This window comes from Macaca thibetana, chromosome 10, assembly GCF_024542745.1.
Source record: "Macaca thibetana thibetana isolate TM-01 chromosome 10, ASM2454274v1, whole genome shotgun sequence".
NCBI classification, from domain to species: domain Eukaryota; kingdom Metazoa; phylum Chordata; class Mammalia; order Primates; family Cercopithecidae; genus Macaca; species Macaca thibetana.
The window spans coordinates 53942632-53959394 of record NC_065587.1 but is presented as its reverse complement, the minus strand read 5'-3'; the positions used below and the strand labels follow the sequence as shown (position 1 = coordinate 53959394).

Here is a 16763-nt window from a genome sequence, read left to right as displayed (position 1 = left end):
GCTATAATATTGTAGTGAGAAGCACCCGCTTTATATAGTCAGAAAGGCCTAGATTCCCACTAGATTTTGGTATGAGCTGTGTGGCTTTTGGACAAGTGGCTTCATCTCTCTGAACCTCAGTTTCCTCATCTGGAAATGGGGTCAAATGCCCTCCCTATCAGCGTAGGGATGAAGCTGCACTAAAGCAGAGGTTGCAAACTCAGCATGCATCAGAATTACTTGGCTGGGCCGGGCGCAGTAGCTCATGCCTGTAGTTCCAGCACTTTGGGAGGCCGAGGCCAGTGGATCACCTGAGGTCAGGAGTTCGAGACCAGCCTGGCCAACATAGTGAGATCCCCCTCCCCGTCTCTACTAAAAATACAAAAATTAGCAGGACATGGCCACACGCACCTGTAGTCCCAGTTGCTCAAAAGGCTGAAGCAGGAGAATTGCCTGAACCTGGGAGGTGGAGGTTGCAGTGAGCCGAGATCATGCCACTGCCTTCCAGCCTGGGTGACAGAACAAGACTGTCTCAAAGAAAAAAAAAAGGCCAGGTGTGGTGGCTTATGCCTGTAATCCCAGCACTTTGGGAGGCCGAGGTGGGCAGATCAAGAGGTCAGGAGTTCAAGACCAGCCTGGCCAATGTAGTGAAACCCCGTCTCTACTAAAAAATACAAAAATTAGCCGGGCATGGTGGTGGGCCCCTGTAGTCCCAGCTACTCAAGAGGCTGAGGCAGAAGAATTGCTTGAACCTAGGAGGCGGAGGTTGCAGTGAGCGGAGATCGTGCCACTGCACTCCAGCCTGGGCGACAGAGCAAGACTCCCTGTCAAAAACAAACAAACAAACAAACAAAAACTTTGGCTTGTTAGGTCAAAGATTTCTGGGCCCCACCCCGGAGTTCTGATTCAATCGTTCTGGGATGGGGAGGATTTGTGTGTCTAAGTTCTCAGGTGCTGCAGAGGCTTCTGGTCCTGGGACCATAGTTTGAGAACCATTGAACTGGAAGATGTATGAGAAAGTGGGCTGTGCCAAGAGTAGAGGCTCAACCCAGGCTTGGAAAAGGGTCAAAATATGTGCCAGTTTCCTGTGTGCCACATGGACTTCTCCCCGCTGAGCCATTCCCCAGGGTTCTCTCCATCCATTTGCCCAGTAGGGACTGAGCCCCTGCTGAATGTTTAACCTTGAATTTATCGAAGATTAAGTCCTCTTCCCACCACTTCCCCATTGTGAGCAGGACCAGATTTACACCTTTAGTGGCTGTGATTACTGAAAATATGGTGCCCCTCCCATCTGTTGTCCAAAGTAAAACAACACCAAACCCTGAAATGACTTTATGAAAAGAACAATAGAGAACTGATTTTTTCCCCCCAAGCTGGCTACTTTGAGGATTTTTTCCAAATATCAAAAACAATATTTTATTTAATTAATTAATTTATTTTTTGAGACAGAGTCTCTGGAGTCTCTGTCTGTCCCCCAGGATGGAGTGCAGTAGCGTGATCTCAGCTCACCACAACCTCTGCCTCCTGGGTTCAAGTGATTCTCCTGCCTCAGCCTCCCGAGTAGCTAGTATTACAGGAGTGCACCACCATGCCCAGATTATTTTTGTGTTTTTAGTAGAGACGGGGTTTCACCATGTTGGCCAGGCTGGTCTTCAACTCCTGATCATAGGTGATCCACCTCCCTCTGCCTCCTAAAGTGCTGGGATTACAGGTGTGAGCCACCGCACCCAGCCAAAATCAATATTTTAAATGTGTATTTTGGCCGGGCGCGGTGGCTCAAGCCTGTAATCCTAGCACTTTGGGAGGCCGAGACGGGCGGATCACGAGGTCAGGAGATCGAGACCATCCTGGCTAAAACGGTGAAACCCCGTCTCTACTAAAAAATACAAAAAACTAGCCGGGTGAGGCGGCGGGCGCCTGTAGTCCCAGCTACTCGGGAGGCTGAGGCAGGAGAATGACCTGAACCCGGGAGGCGGAGCTTGCAGTGAGCTGAGATCTGGCCACTGCACTCCAGCCTGGGCAACAGAGCAAGACTCCGTCTCAAAAAAAAAAAAATGTGTATTTTGGGACTGCACCTGCTTTGCTGGGACCCCAAGCATATTCTTATCTGCCAGCGGGCAACCCAATGTCAAAGGAACTGGTCCTAGGCCCACTCTCTTTCACCTTCATTTTCATATCTCTCCCTCCACAGCACCATCCCTTCTTGTAGACAAGAACCTCTCACCTTAAATAAAACTCCACTTGAGGCTAGGCACCGTGGCTCACACACGTAGTCTTAGCACTTTGGGAGGCTGAGGCGGGTGGACTGCTTGAGGCCAGGAGTTCGAGACCAGCCTGGGTAACATGGTGAAACCCTGTCTCTACAAAAAACCAAAAATTAGCTGAGATTGATGGAGCACACCTGTAGTCTCAGATACTCGGAAGGCTGAGGTGGGAGGATGGCTTGAACCCGGAGGCGGAAGCTGCAGTGAGCCTAGATCACATCACTGCATTCCAGCCTGGGTGACAGAGTGAAACCCTGTCTCAAAAAACAAAAACAAACAAACAAACAAAAACAAAACAAAACAAAAACCAAAAAAACCCTCCACTTGACTGTTCTCTGCCCTGCCAGCTACCTTACTCTTATTTTCCTTTTTTATCTCCCACTTTCTTTTTCCTACAGATTCCAGCCAAATACCTCACATCTGTTCCTTCTGTTGCTTCCTAAACATAACTCCTCCAGCCTGGCTTCTGGGCAACCATCTCCCGCTGCCCCTAGACTGCTGCCCCCATGGACTTCCTTTTTGCTAGAGCCAGTGACCTAATCTTAGCACGCGATTTGGAGTCAGAAGGCCTAGGCAGCTCTGTCACTCACCAGCTGTGTGACCGTGAGAAACTTAAAGCACTTCTCTGAGCCATGGGTATGAATGTTAATTTGTAAAGCTGAGATGAGAGCACTAGAGTAACGGAATCATAATAGCTAAACTTTGTGTGTGTGTGTGTATGTGTGTACCTGCTAAGAGCCAGGCACTGTGCTGAGAATTTGCAATGTATAATCACATTTAATCCCCACTACAACACCTCCAAATGAGGTCTGCTTCTTTCCCCACTTTACAAATGAGAAAATGGAGGCATAGAGAGGTAAAGTGATTTGCCTAAAGTCCAACAGCCCATAAATGATAGGTACTGGAATATGAACCCAGGAGGTCTGATTACAAAATTTATGCCCCATGACTTCCTTACTGAAGGTGCTCAGTACAGATAAGTGGGAGGTGTGACTTAGTGTTAATAGGGACTCTTAAGAGTCTGTGTGGGAATTGCCATTCCCCTGAAGCTAGGGATGGGAGGTGTGTTTGTGGGTGGGGGGTGGGGTACTTGAGTGATGCTCTTCCCTGAGGCAATGTTTTGCAGGATACGCACTTTTCTACTTCATCTCAGACTTCAGTGTCTCCTCCACATCCTGCCAGAGTCTCTCTGGCCTGGCTGCCCCTCCCCTCTCTGGCAGGTTTGGGAGAAAGAGGCTTGGAGTTCCCCCATCCTAGATAGCAGGACAGATTCCTCATCTCGTGAGGCTGACCCTGGTCTGAGGGCCTGTTATTAATAGTGGCCTGCAGGGCTGTGTCATCCAGCTAGTGACTCAGGGCTCCAGGGTCAGCATCCTCCCCATCCTGATGAAGCCACCTCAGTGAGGGGCTTAGAGTCCAAGCTATGATTCTACTTGAGGGTATATCCTGTTCTCTGCCTGCACTCCCAGGGTCTTGGCTAAACTCTGTTGTGGTATTAAAAAGAAAGGCTGGGGGAAGTGGGGAAGGGGATGTGGTAACCAGAACCACTTCCTGCCATTGCAGTGTTGAAAGCCAAGCTCTGTCCAAGTTCCCCTTGATGGGGGTTGGGGAGCTAGGAGGTAAAGGAGGAAGTTGATGGGAGTGCGGGGGCGGTTAAGAAAAGGAGGATTCTTATTTGGATTGACTCCAGGAATCAAGATCTGGATTTCCTGGCTGCTCTCTCCCTGCTCCCATTTGGTAAAAAACAGCGGCTGTCCTGGAGGTGGTCCTAATTAGCATAGCATTGAACACTTATTACCATGTGCTAGGCAATTTATATTTGCTAACTCTTTGAGCCTTACAACCACCCCATGAAGGAAGCACTATTATTACTCCAATTTTACAGATGGGGAAACTGAGGCACTGAAATGGTTGTGTCAATTGCCCTTTTCACACAGCAAGTCAGTGGTAGAGCTGAGATTTGAACTTAGGCAGCCTGGCTCCAGAGTGCAGGCTCTTGCTCTGTGACCACTCTGAGCCTCAGTTTCCTCATTGCATGATGAGGGTAATTGGAATACATAAATACACTTTCCCTTCGTGATGCCTGACTCTCTGGTAAATTAATTATTCATCCAATTTCTCCCCATGCTGAACTCTCAGATCCATGAACAATGAGACAAACGCTATCTTGGTCACTACTTGTATTCCCAATTCTTAGCGCAGTAATTGGCCCAGAAAAACTCAACAAGAATGTGTTGAGTAAATGCTCTTTAAAAGGTTTGAAGATCATCAACAATGGTTTGAGCATCTGATAAAAGTTTTAGACCCTTTACATAGAAAAATCAACGTTTACCGGTAGCTGAGGGTGAGTCTGCCCCTCCCACCCAACCAGGGTACATTTGGCAATGTTTGGTAACATTTCTGGTTGTCACAACTGGAAGGGGGAGGTGCTACTGGCATCCAGTGGGTAGAGGTCAGGGATGCTGCTAAACATCCTACAATGCACACGACAGCCCCAAGTGTCAATAGTTCAAAGTTTGAGATGTGTGACATACATACATAGATATGTATTCGTATGTCATATTTGGTACCATTGATGGAAAGTTGGGGGTAGTTAATGGATTTTCCTAAAAGCCCGTGTCTGCCACCCAGATGAAGATCCTCCAGATTGGAGGATCTCTTCCTCTAAAATCATGTTGCTCTATGACCTCACATTCCCGAGTCTAGAATCTAGTTCCTCCTGGGTCCCCTGACCTAGCCTCTGATTCCCTAAATGCCTGGGCCTCCTCTCTTACCTTCAGTGGGTAGCAAGGGATCAGAGGAGAAGGATCCAGGTTTTATGTGCTGCCCCCATCACCACATTCACCTATCCACTTCTATACCTGGGTCATCACAATTCCCTGTAAATGGTAATAAAGATGAAAAGCGTCAGAACGAGGCAGTTCTGGGCTTGAACCCTAGTTCTGTGGATTAACTTGCTCTGTGATCACAGGCAAATTCCTTAACTCTCTGAGCCTTAGTTTCCCCCTCTGAAAACAGGAGGGATACTCATTAAACTTACCTTACAGGTGGTGAGAATGAAACAAGAGACTTACAGAGAACTTATTACGGTGCTTGACACAGTAAATCTCAAAAAATGCATTACTGGCCGGGCGTGGTGGCTCACACCTGTAATCCCAGCACTTTGGGAGGCCGAGGTGGGCGGATCACGAGGTCAGGAGATCGAGACCATCCTGGCAAACACGGTGAAACCCCCGTCTCTACTAAAAATACAAAAAAATTAGCTGGGCGAGGTGGCGGGCGCCTGTAGTCCCAGCTGCTCGGGAGGCTGAGGCAGGAGAATGGCGTGAGCCCGGGAGGCAGAGGTTGCAGTGAGCCGAGATGGTGCTACTGCACTCCAGCCTGGGCGACAGAGCGAGACTCCGTCTCCAAAAAAAAAAAAAAAAAAAAAGCATTATTATTATGGTTCAGAGGTAAAGTGACTTGCCCAAGGTCACATAGCTGGGAAATGGCAGAGCTGGTACTGAAATCCAGGACTTCATGACTGCAAAGCAGATGTTCATTAGTTAGTGAACTTTAGAACTTCAATTTTTCTGTAAAGGAAGTTAATTATCTCCATTTCACAGACTCATTTATTCGATAAACATATAAAGTGTCTGACACATAGTAGGCCCTTTAAATACAGCTTGTTGGGCCAGGCACCATGGCTCATGACTGTAATCCTAGCACTTTGGGAGGTCAAGCGGGTGGATCACTTGAGTCAGAAGTTAGAAACCAGCCTGGTCAATGTAGTGAAACCCCATCTCTACTAAAAATACAAAAAATTTAGCCGGGGGTGGCAGCACGTGCCTATAATACCAGCTACTTGGGAGGCTGAGGCAGGAGAATTGCTTGAACCCAGGAGGCAGAGGTTCAAGCAGTGAGCCGAGATCACACCACTGCACTCCAGCCTGGGTGACAGAGACTCCACCCCCCCAAAATAAAATAAAATAAATAAATACAGCTTGTTGAGTTGTTAGCATGTTTTTCCCAAATAGGGCTTTGAAGAAGGTGAATATAGACCCTGCCTGACACTGGCTGGCTAGGAAGAAAGGAGGGAGGGAGGCTGCTGGTGTGGGAGGCTTGGAAGGGAGGCTTGGCATAAGTGTGATAATTGGGGCTGGAGCTTTGGCTGCATGGAGCAGGGCTGGAGAACTGAAAGGGCTCCTAGAGATTATTTTCCCCTGTATCCTGCCCCAATTTGCAGTTGAAGAATCCTAAACTGAGAAAGGGGAAGGCATTTACTCCGGGTTACACTGCAGCTTAGAGCCCAATAACCTGGTCTCCTGATTCCGAGTTGGAATCATGGTCTTTTGGCAGGGTCTCGCTCTGTCGCCCAGGCTAGAGTGCAGTGACATAATCATGGTTCACTGTATCCTTGACCTTTTTTCTGGGCTCAAGCAATCCTCTCACCTTGGCCTCCCAAAGTGCTAAGGTTATAGGAATGAGCCACTGCACCTGGCCCTGAATCTTGGTCTTGGCCTTGGTAATTAAAACCAATCACTACCATCCATTGAGGACTTACAACCTACAGTGTACCAAACATTTTATATGTTTGATCTCATTTTATCCTCACATCAATTTAGGGACAAAGAGCGCCCCATCCCCCGCTTTCTTTCTTTTTTTTTTTTCACATTTGAGGAAACACATTCAGAGTGGTAGGACATTTGCCGAAGTCCTGAAGGAAAAGAGTAAAACCATGTCTGCTGTTTTCTAGAGGCTGCTACTCTCCCCTTTACTACCCTGAAAATCCAGCCTGCCGAAGACAGGGGGTTGCCCCAGTGGAATTCCCCAGCCCTGCCTGGCAGAGTCCACTCCTTCCGCCCCCAGATGAAGCAGGGAGAGGAAGCTGAGTCAAAGAAGGCTGTCAGGGAGGGAAAAAGAGGACAGAACCTGGAGTGTGGGGAGGGGTTTGGGGAGGAGATCTGACCTGGGAAGGGGTATTGCAAAAGGCCAAGGATGGGCCAGGGGGATCATTAGATTCAGAAAGAAGTCTCAGGGAGTCTTCCATCACTTTCCCTTGACTGACCACTGGAGGCTTTCAGACCAAGGGATGGGGGATCCCTCCAGCTTCATCCCCCTCCCTCCCTTTCATACAGTTCCCACAAGCTCTGCAGTTTGCAAAACCCTACCCCTCCCCTGAGGGCCTGTGGTTTCCTGTGGGTCTGGGGTCTTGCCTGACTTGGCAGTGGAGACTGCGGGCAGGGGAGACAGGAGGAGGTGGTGTAAGCCCTTTCTCATGCTGGGGCTGCCACACACACACACACACACACACACACACACACACACACACACCCTGTTCCCTGAGTCAGCACTTGCCTGTCAAGGGGGGGTGGGGTCACAGGAGCGCCTCCTTAAAGCCCCCACAACAGCAGCTGCAGTCAGACACTGCTGCCCTCACCATGAGCCTCTGGCAGCCCCTGGTCCTGGCGCTCCTGGTGCTGGGCTGCTGCTGTGCTGCCCCCAGACAGCGCCAGTCCACCCTTGTGCTCTTCCCTGGAGACCTGAAAACCAATCTCACTGACAGGCAGCTGGCAGAGGTGGGCAAACACCTAGTCTAGAGTTGGGGAGGGCTGTCCGGGAGGGTGTTGAGTCTCCCAGAGGACACAGGGCCTCAGAGGAGATGCTTTAGGGGTGTGTTGGTGGTGATGGGCATATCTGAAGAACAGAGGTGTCCAGGGTTAGGCAATTGGGGGGTCTTGTGGAGGCTTTGAGCAGTGATGGCCAGAAATGGGCAATGGGGCTTTCCTAAGTGGGAAATGGGAAATGGTTTGGGGTGGGGGAGGCATTGGAGGGTTCGGGGGTAAGTGTGGGCTGGGAGTGAGCAGGAGCAAACCTTATGCAGCTGTGGGGTAGAAATGGGCTAGAGGCATCCAGGGGTGAGAAGGAGCTGAGGATGTCTAAGGGAGGGGAGATTCCTGGGTCGTCAGAAAGCACTGGTGTCTGGAAAGCATTTAATGTTTTATTAAATGCTAGTCCCTGCTAGGCATGATGGCTCACACTTGTAATCCCAGAACTTTGGGAGGCTGAGGCGGTAGGATGGCTTGAGCTCAGGAGTTTGATCTCAGCCTAGGCAACGTAGTAAGATCCTGTCTCTACAAAAAAAAAAAAAAAAAAAAAAAAAAAAAAAAAAAAAAAAAAAATTAAAGAAATAGCCAGGTACAGTGGTGTGCACCTGTAGTTCCAGCTATGCAGAAGGCTGAGATGGGAGGATCTCTTGAGCCCAGGAAGTCGAGGCTGCAGTGAGCTCATACCATCTCTCCAAAAAAAAAAACAAAAACAAAAACAAAAAAAACACAAAAAACTCCCTCCATGAGTGTCTGGAGGGAGTCCTGGCTCCAGCTGGACAGAGAAAGGTGTCAGAGATCTGGCATGTGTGTGCCCTTTCATCCACAGGACTACCTGTACCGCTATGGTTACACTCGGGTGGCAGAGATGCATGGAGACTCGAAATCTCTGGGGCCTGCGCTGCTGCTTCTCCAGAAGCAACTGTCCCTGCCCCAGACCGGTGAGCTGGACAGCGCCACGCTGAAGGCCATGCGAACCCCACGGTGCGGGGTCCCAGACCTGGGCAGATTCCAAACCTTTGAGGGCGACCTCAAGTGGCACCACCACAACATCACCTATTGGTGAGCCGCGGCCGCGGGGACGGGGTGGGGCGGCGGTGGGGCGGGGAGGGCAGGTCTGGCTCTCGGGCCAGCGGTGAACACGTCCTGTCTTTTACGGGTCCCTGGGTTTCACTATTTAACGTGTGACCCCGGGTGAGTGAGTGTCTCCACCTCTGAGCCTCAGTTTTTCCTTCAGGGAAATGGCTCTTGCAATCCAAGTCCTCCTGCCAGGGCCATTGTGAAGGTCTAAGTAGATAAAAAACAGTCTGGAAGCAATTTATAGATGAGAGCGTGGACGGCAGGGAACATTGTGTATGTTGAAGTCTCTGCCATATGGGGCGTCCCTGCTGCCCCGCTCCAGCCTTTCACTTCTGACCTGCTTCCTCTGGCTTTTACTCTACAGGATCCAAAACTACTCGGAAGACTTGCCGCGGGCGGTGATTGAAGACGCCTTTGCCCGCGCCTTCGCGCTGTGGAGCGCGGTGACGCCGCTCACCTTCACTCGCGTGTACAGCCGGGACGCAGACATTGTCATCCAGTTTGGTGTCGCGGGTGAGAACGCGAGGAGGGAAAATCCAGGAGACCTGGGCGGGGTCAGGGAAGGGAGGACCACGGAGAGCGTGGAGGCAGCAGTGGCCCCGGCTTCCTCTTGCCCGCCCGCGCTGGCCCGGCTTATATGGCCCCTCCTGCCAGACAGTGCAAGGGCCAGGGCGCCGGCCTGGGAGAGCTTCGCGCAGGCGGGATTTCAGCCTGCAGTTATTTCGGAGCCCTTGCCTTGGGCAGAGCACAATCTGCGCAACACTACTCGGCTAACCCTCTTCCTCTCCACCTGTTTCTTCAGAGCACGGAGACGGGTATCCCTTCGACGGGAAGGACGGGCTCCTGGCACACGCCTTTCCTCCTGGGCCCGGCATTCAGGGAGACGCCCATTTCGACGATGACGAGTTGTGGTCGCTGGGCAAGGGCGTCGGTGAGATTCTGAGTCATCCTGGCCCCGATTCCCTTGTCCTCTCCCACCCATCACCTGCCGCCCTGACTCCGGTCTCCCCTCCTCCCGCAGTGGTTCCAACTAAGTTTGGAAACGCAGATGGCGCGGCCTGCCACTTCCCCTTCACCTTCGAGGGCCGCTCCTACTCTGCCTGCACCACCGACGGTCGCTCCGACGGCGTGCCCTGGTGCAGTACCACAGCCAACTACGACACTGACCGCCGGTTTGGCTTCTGTCCCAGCGAGAGTGAGTGTGGGGGCGCGCCGAGGGCTGGGGGCGCCCACCACCCTTGATGGTCCTGGGTTCTAATCCCAGCTCTGCCGCTAGTGCTGTGTGGCCTGCAATTCACCCTCCCGCACTCTGGGCCCAATTTTCTCATCTGAGAAATGAGGAGAGGAGGGATGAACTGCAGACCGTCCACGGGTCAAAGAACAGGACACACTTGGGGGTTAAAATGTGCTGTCTCCACCTTCTCCCCCTTTCCCACCTCCCCCTCGCCCTAGGACTCTACACCCAGGACGGCAATGCTGACGGGAAACCCTGCCAGTTTCCATTCATCTTCCAAGGCCAATCCTACTCCGCCTGCACCACGGACGGTCGCTCCGACGGCTACCGCTGGTGCGCCACCACCGCCAACTACGACCAGGACAAGCTCTACGGCTTCTGCCCGACCCGAGGTACCTCCGCCCTGTCTACCAGGTTCAGCCCCGCCCTCTCATCACGCATTGGCCCCCGAAACGCGGCTCTTCCCCTCATCAGTTTGTCTTTCCACTCTCACTGGTCTTCAGGACGGCCGTTACTCCGCCCACCTACACCACAGCCCCCCCCACCCCATCCCTGACTTCCAACGGCCCCGCCCCAGCCACGGAGGTTCGGCCTTATCTGCTCAGCTGGCCGCCTCTTCCACGTACTGGTGTCCCAGGCACCGCCCACGGGTCTAGCCTCTTCTCAGGAGTGCTTTACAGCGCCCCCTAGGCCACCAAGATTGTCTAGCTCCCTGTCGGGTCGGCCCCTGGCTCCTTATTGGACTCATCCACCTGGCTCATCCAAGGCCTTGGGTCTCTCCAGCCGACTCGACCGTGATCGGGGGCAACTCGGCGGGGGAGCTGTGCGTTTTCCCCTTCACCTTCCTGGGTAAGGAGTACTCGACCTGTACCAGCGAGGGCCGCGGAGATGGGCGCCTCTGGTGCGCTACCACCTCGAACTTTGACAGAGACAAGAAGTGGGGCTTCTGCCCGGACCAAGGTAGGCGGGGTCCCGAGGCTCCGGGGCTGGGGTTCCCGGCAGTGGTGGTGGTGAGGTGGCCAGGGCTGGGGGCTTGGCTCGGCGCTCACGTCTCAGGCTCCCTCTCCTTCCAGGATACAGTCTGTTCCTCGTGGCAGCTCACGAATTCGGCCACGCGCTGGGCTTAGATCATACCTCAGTGCCGGAGGCGCTCATGTACCCTATGTACCGATTCACTGAGGAGCCCCCCTTGCATAAGGACGACGTGAATGGCATCCAGTATCTCTATGGTGAGGCCTTGGGGCAGGGATGGGAGGAGGAGGGGAAAGGGCGTGGCTGTGCCACAGTACCAAAGAATTGGGGGTTGGGAGAGGTGGGACCTCAACGTCTGTGTGGAAATAGAGCCTGGGCCCAGTCGCTGCCATGTCAGTGCTTAGAGATGGTGATAAAGAGACTTTAGAGAGAGATAGGCGTGACTTCAAAAGCCAGTCTACGCTGGGCATGGTGGCTCACGCCTCTAATCCCAGCGCTTTGGGAGACCCAGGCGGGAGGATTGCTTGAGCCCAGGAATTCCAGACCAGCCTCAGCAACATAGCCAGACTCCTATCTCTACAAAAAAATTAGCCGAGCGTGAAGGCACATGTCTGTAGTCCTAGCTACTCTGGAGGCTGAGGTGGGAGGATCCCTTGAGCCCAAGAGTTGGAGGCTGTAGTGAACTATGATTCCACCACTGCACTCCATCCTGGGCCATAGAGGATGCCGCTAGGAAAAAAAAAAAAAAAAAAGTCCTGTGGTTTGGGAAGGCAGGCTAAGTGAGGAAGAGCCTGTGTGCCAGAGGGGCCTCACTGAGAGGCTTAGGGGAGCAGATGTTCTAGGCGTACAGAGGTATGCATGAATAGGGAGTATCTCATTCCGTGTCTCTTTTTAGGTTCTCGCCCTGAACCTGAGCCACGGCCTCCAACCACCACCACACCGCAGCCCACGGCTCCCCCGACGGTCTGCCCCACTGGACCCCCCACTGTCCGCCCCTCAGACCGCCCCACAGCCGGCCCCACAGGTCCCCCCTCAGCTGGCCCCACAGGTCCCCCCACTGCTGGCCCTTCTACGACCACTACTGTGCCTTTGAATCCGGTGGACGATGCCTGCAACGTGAACATCTTCGACGCCATCACGGAGATCGGGAACCAGCTGTATCTGTTCAAGGATGGGTGAGGAGGCAGGGATGTGTGGATGCGGGAGGGGGCTTGGCGGAGGGACTGCCCGTCCCTTCCTGCCCACTGGCCCTGGGTCCAAGGCTCAGAGCCCGTCCTTTCTTCGCGTTCTCAGGAGGTACTGGCGATTCTCCGAGCGCAGGGGGAGCCGGCTGCAGGGCCCCTTCCTTATCGCCGACACGTGGCCCGCGTTGCCCCGCAAGCTGGACTCGGCCTTTGAGGAGCCGCTCTCCAAGAAGCTTTTCTTCTTCTCTGGTTAGTTACCTTCTACGCCTCCCTGTCAATCCCCATCAGTCAAGGAGGCTCAAGAGACCGTCGATAACCCAGGAAATGTCTTGTGCATTTTAGAAAAATACGCCCCCTGGCGGACTCAGTTTAGCAAACGTAGGGACGGCTGAGTTTCTGCCCTTTCCTCTCCACGCCCTCGCGCCGCTCTACCCAGCGCCTCTGCCCCTGGGGTGCAGGGACTGCGGGCACGCGGGCTAGAAAGGCCTCGCCGGGATCTCCCTCCTAGCGTTCTAGAAGAGTACGGGCTCTCTCTGCGCCTCCAGACCGATGTGACCCTCCTCCCCTGCAGGGCGCCAGGTGTGGGTGTACACAGGCGCGTCGGTGCTGGGCCCGAGGCGTCTAGACAAGCTGGGCCTGGGCGCCGACGTGGCCCAGGTGACCGGGGCCCTCCGGCGTGGCGCGGGGAAGATGCTGCTATTCAGCGGGCGGCGCTTCTGGAGGTGAGCGACGCCGAGGCCGCCCGCAGGGGGAGCCCGGGCGCCGTCCGTCCGCGCACCTGGCGGCTCAGCACCTGTCTCCTCCGCGCCTGCCCGCAGGTTCGACGTGAAGGCGCAGATGGTGGATCCCCGGAGCGCCAGCGAGGTAGACCGGATGTTCCCCGGGGTGCCTTTGGACACGCACGACGTCTTCCAGTACCAAGGTGAGGGCTGAGGAGGGTCCCTTCGTGAGACACCACGCTAGGTTCTTCTTAGTGATTGGTCAAATTCTGAGCGAGGAAGATAAAGCCCTTGGAAATGGAAGCAAATGCCCCAGCACAGACAAGATCCCAGTAGAGGCAGAGGCCTTCTCCAGGTCATTTAGGAAGTCAGGGATGCAACCAAGACCAGGACCCAGATTTCCTGCCTCCCCGGCTGGAAGTTGTTTCTCCTTCAGTACAGGACACAGGTGGTTTGCATGGAAACTTATTTATTAGACAACAGTGCCGACAATGTGCCAGGCACTGTGCTACAGTGAGAGATGCGACAATTCACAGCTCTGTGACTTTGGGCAAGTCACTACTTCTCTACTCTTTGAGCCTCAGTTTCCCCATCTGTAATATGGGGACGATACCTGGAATTACACTTGCCTTTCCTTTCTCACCAGTCATCCAAACAGTTGACAAGGCGAACAAGATTTTCTGTCACCAAAATCTTTTTCGAGTCTGTCATTTTTTTTGCCATCTTCTTTATAAACACCCCAGCCCAAACCATACTGGCTGTCCAGTACCTTTAACATATTCCATGAGATTAGCGAGGGGCTAGGAGTGGAGGTCAATGGTCTTGGGAGTGACCCCAGATGAATTCCAAGGTCAAAGAAACTAACAGGATCTGACCTTCCACGCCTCTGTTCTCATCTCTTCCCACTCCTCCTGTTATTTACTCTGCTCCACCCGCACTGGCTGCTCTTTGAGCAGATCAAGGTCATTCCTAGCTTAGAGGCTTTGTGCCAGTTGTTCCTTCTATCTGGAAGGCTTTCCCTCCAGATTGTCACCAGGCCGTCCCCCTGTCTTCTTTCAGGTTTTGGTGCTAAGGCCACTGCTTCAGTGAGGCCTTCTCTGATGCTTATTATCTATTTACTTGTTTTTATTTTCTCCATAGCTTTCTATATTTTCTTTTTTTGAGACGGAGTTTCACTCTGTCGCCTAGGCTGGAGTGTAGTGGCGCGATCTCTGCTCACTGCAAACTCTGCCTCCCTGGTTCAAGCAATTCTCCTGGTCTTGAACTCCTGACCTCATGGATCCACCCGCCTCGGCTTCTCAAAGTGCTGGGATTACAGGCGTGAGCCACAGCACCTGGCTGCTTTCTATATTTTCAAAACCAATCTCATTTATTTACGTGTTTGCTTGTTAATTGTCTCTTGCCTCACTAGAGTGTAAGCACCAAGATATATGAGATCATGCCTGCATTTTTTTCTGCTTACCCCCAGTGTCTTGAACAGAGCGCACAGTAGGTGCTCAACAAATACTTGTTGATGAGTGAACAGATTTGTTCAATGAATGAGTGTTGAATGAATTGTTCTGAGCATTAAGATAGTTGGTCTATTCATTCGTTAGTTCGTTCACAAAACGTGTATGGTGTACCTCCTGTGTGCTAGGCTGTGTGGCAGTGCTTTGGGCACTGAGGTCTGTGCCCTTCAGCATCTCACAGACAGGTGGGGGGGATGGAGGTGATATGTGAAAACCTTAGAAAGTTCTAGAAATGGGCCGGGCGCGGTGGCTCAAGCCTGTAATCCCAGCACTTTGGGAGGCCGAGACGGGCGGATCACGAGGTCAGGAGATCGAGACCATCCTGGCTAACACCGTGAAACCCCGTCTCTACTAAAAATACAAAAAACTAGCCGGGCGAGGTGGCGGGCGCCTGTAGTCCCAGCTACTCCGGAGGCTGAGGCAGGAGAATGGCGTAAACCCGGGAGGCGGAGCTTGCAGTGAGCTGAGATCTGGCCACTGCACTCCAGCCCGGGCTACAGAGCAAGACTCCGTCTCAAAAAAAAAAAAAAAAAAAAAAAAAAAAAAAAAAGTTCTAGAAATGGCAGAAGAGATGGTTGTGAAGATCTTGTTCCTATTTCGGTATATGTGGGAGAATTAGAATCACTTCTCTCATGCCTGCCTGTCTCCCGCAGAGAAAGCCTATTTCTGCCAGGACCGCTTCTACTGGCGCGTGAGTTCCCAGAGTGGGGTGAACCAGGTGGACCAAGTGGGCTACGTGACCTATGACATCTTGCAGTGCCCTGAGGACTAGGGCTCCTGTCCTGCTTTGGCAGTGCCATGTAAATCCCCACTGGGACCAACCCTGAGGAGGGATCCAGTTTGCCGGATACAAACTGGTACTGTGTTCTGGAGGACAGGGAGGAGTGGAGGTGGGCTGGGCCCTCTTCTCACCTTCCTTTTTTGTTGGAGTGTTTCTAATAAACTTGGATTCTCTAACCTTTAGAAGCAGACTTTATTTTTATATATATATACACACACACACACACGTATATGCACGTATGTATGCATGTATGTATTTAACTGATAGAGTGTAAAAAAAAAAAAAGAAAAATGAATAACTGATAGAGTACTTTCTATGTGCCAGAAAGTGTTCTAGGCCGGGCGTGGTGGCTCATGCCTGTAATCCCAGCACTTTGGGAGGCTGAGGCGGGCTGATCACAAGGTCAGGAGATTGAGACCATCCTGGCTAACACAGTGAAACCCCGTCTCTACTAAAAATACAAAAATACATTAGCCGGGCGTGGTGATGGGCACCTGTAGTCCCAGCTACTCGGGAGGCTGAGGCAGGAGAATGGCATGAACCTGGGAGGTGGAGATTGCAGTGAGCCTAGATCGCACCACCGTACTCTAGCCTGGGCAACAGAGTGAGACTCCATCTCAAAAAAAAAAAAAAAAAAAAAAAAAAAAAAGGAAGTGTTTTAGGCACTTTGTAAATGTTAACATATTCAATCATTCCTATTAGGAAAGTATGATGTGATTATTTCCATTTTACAGTCAAGGAAATGATCAACCTGTTTATTCATTCATTAAACACTTATTGAGCCCCTGCATGGAGCCAGGTCCTGTACTGGGCACTGGGTGTAGAGAAATGAGTTAGACTTTAGAATGCATAAGATTGCCCTTGGAACTTGCTTAAAATGCAACTCCAGGCTTCACCTACAGAGAGTCTAACCTATTTACAAGGGTAATTCTATGGGTGGTGGGGGTGGGATCACACTTGGGGAGTGTACAGTGCATGATCTTTTATTCTACAATAATGGTGTGTGTGTGTGTGTGTGTGTGTGTGTGTGTGTGTCTGTGTTGTGGTTGAGGTCCAGGAACGTTTCTCATCAAGATGACATCTGAACTGGAACTGAATCAGGAAGGACCAACGAGCTTCTTCCTGTGCAAGGGACAATCTTCTTAGAGGGTAATTTATCAAGAACCACTAAACCTAAAAATGTAATTACTTTCTGACCCTCACATATGTGCACAAGACAACACATAGAAGGATGTTGATTGCAGCATTGTTTGTTAGTGAAACACTGGCAATAACCTAGATGCCCAGGAGTAAGGCAGTGGATAAATAAAATATGGATCATATACCTGATGTTAGTAGCTACCCCTTGTACAGCACTATGTGCCAGGCACTGTTCTATGTGCATTATGTACGATAAAATAACCAGATGAGATAGGTACTACTATTACTTTGTAGGTACTATTATTACTCCCATCACT

The 16763-nt window shown here is 51.9% G+C and overlaps 1 protein-coding gene across 1 annotated transcript; it reads left to right on the top strand.

Moving 5' to 3' along the window:
• Positions 1–7544: 7544 nt before the first annotated feature.
• MMP9 (matrix metallopeptidase 9) lies at positions 7545–15488 on the top strand. The gene is made up of 13 exons (XM_050806463.1): positions 7545–7801; positions 8658–8890; positions 9273–9421; positions 9711–9839; positions 9930–10103; positions 10361–10534; positions 10926–11102; positions 11216–11371; positions 12010–12289; positions 12408–12547; positions 12870–13020; positions 13117–13220; positions 15179–15488. Exons 1-13 carry the CDS (start codon positions 7664–7666, stop codon positions 15295–15297), a joined length of 2124 nt encoding a protein of 707 aa, XP_050662420.1. The 5' UTR covers positions 7545–7663; the 3' UTR covers positions 15298–15488.
• The last annotated feature ends 1275 nt before the right edge of the window (positions 15489–16763 follow it).